At 31.3% G+C, this 1,400-nt stretch overlaps 1 protein-coding gene across 2 annotated transcripts in view; it reads right to left on the bottom strand.

Annotated features, from left to right (window-relative positions):
• The window catches only part of LOC106459096 (arginine-glutamic acid dipeptide repeats protein-like), a 43,899-nt gene that overhangs the window by 3,109 nt on the left and 39,390 nt on the right, over nt 1-1,400 (bottom strand). For both annotated transcript variants that reach the window (XM_022385515.1, XM_013918682.2), the window contains exon 19: nt 643-770. In XM_022385515.1, coding sequence (XP_022241223.1) covers nt 643-770 — 128 coding nt within the window. The remainder of the gene's footprint in view (nt 1-642; nt 771-1,400) is intronic.

Below are 1,400 nucleotides of genomic sequence, written 5' to 3'. Positions count from 1 at the left end.
ATACATTCCACAGATGATAAGACACGTGTTTAATACCCAGTATGTATTCCAAATATGATAAGTAACCTATGTAATACTCAATGTACATTCCACAGGTTATACGTAATGCATTTAATACCCAGTATACATTTCACAGATGATATATCACATATTTAATACCCAGTATGTATTCCAAACATGATAAGTAACCTACGTAATACTCAGTGTACATTCCACAGGTCATATGTAATGCATTTAATACCCAGTATACATCCACAGCTGATGTACTTAATATTCAAGTTGCATTTTACAGATGGTAAGTCTTGTTTTTAATATTCAGTATTATCAAAATGCTTTCAATGTATTATCTATAAATAACAAAGAGGTTAAAACAACTACAAATTAAGCTTCTAAACTTCAGCCGACCGTCTAAACAATGCTATGATGACCTGATAACAGTAACTTACTGATTGTTTGTGGTTAGAATAGGGATTTACAGTGTCTGGTCAGTTGGTTTGGAGATACAATGGTTGCAACGAAAGAAACCGCTGTCAATTATTTTTAGGCTAAATATACTATTACTGAAATATCTTGTCAACTAAAAACTTATCCTATGTTCAGAAGACACCAAATCTTTAGTTCTAAAATATGAAAAATTCCTACCGAAAAAATTCTTCATGTTGGGCTATGAGCTGAGGTGGTATTGTTCCTCCCATAAGTGCAATCTGCTCCCTTTCCATCATCAGTTGACGTTGAAAATGCTCTTGCTGAGCTGCTTGAGCTACTGATAACTGTGGACAGAAAGATTTCTCAAGAAATAAAGTTTTGCAAAATAAAAAAAAAAACTCAAGTTCTATAGTTTCAAGAATATCCAAAATTTCAGTAAAACAAGGCTTCTTTTGATGTTTGACAGTGATAATGGGGTGTAACAGTTACTATTAAACATTCTTCTGGATCACTAGTGTAATTTTATTTTCTCATCACTATTTATTTTACTATAGCTACTTCCAGAAAATCTATTTGGTTGGTCTAATTGTTTGAAGCATAAAGCAATACAATGGACTATCTGCCTATCGTGGGTTTCAAAACCCAATTTTTAGTGTTGCAAACTTGTAGACTTATTGGGGGGGGGGGGGGTAAATGCTACAATATATTTTTTCTGCTCTTTAAAGATTTCTATGAGAACAATGGTGGACACAATATATTACTAACAGAGAGGGTTCAGTTAAACTTTAAAATTGGGAAATACTGAAATCCTTCATTAAGTGAAAAACATGTTTCTAGTTCTCACTTAGAATTCTAAGTACTAAAATTAATATTTTATTGTATCTTGTAATTGTTTTCTCTTAAAGTTTTTTTTTTTTTTATTTTAATTTTTTTTTCCAATATAAAAGGTTTGGGGAGGAAAATTTTTTATTTTA

The sequence above is a fragment of the Limulus polyphemus genome, unplaced genomic scaffold (assembly GCF_000517525.1).
Source record: "Limulus polyphemus unplaced genomic scaffold, Limulus_polyphemus-2.1.2 Scaffold559, whole genome shotgun sequence".
NCBI classification, from domain to species: Eukaryota; Metazoa; Arthropoda; class Merostomata; order Xiphosura; family Limulidae; genus Limulus; species Limulus polyphemus.
Note: the sequence above shows the minus strand (reverse complement) of the source record. Positions and strands in the feature narration are given on the sequence as shown.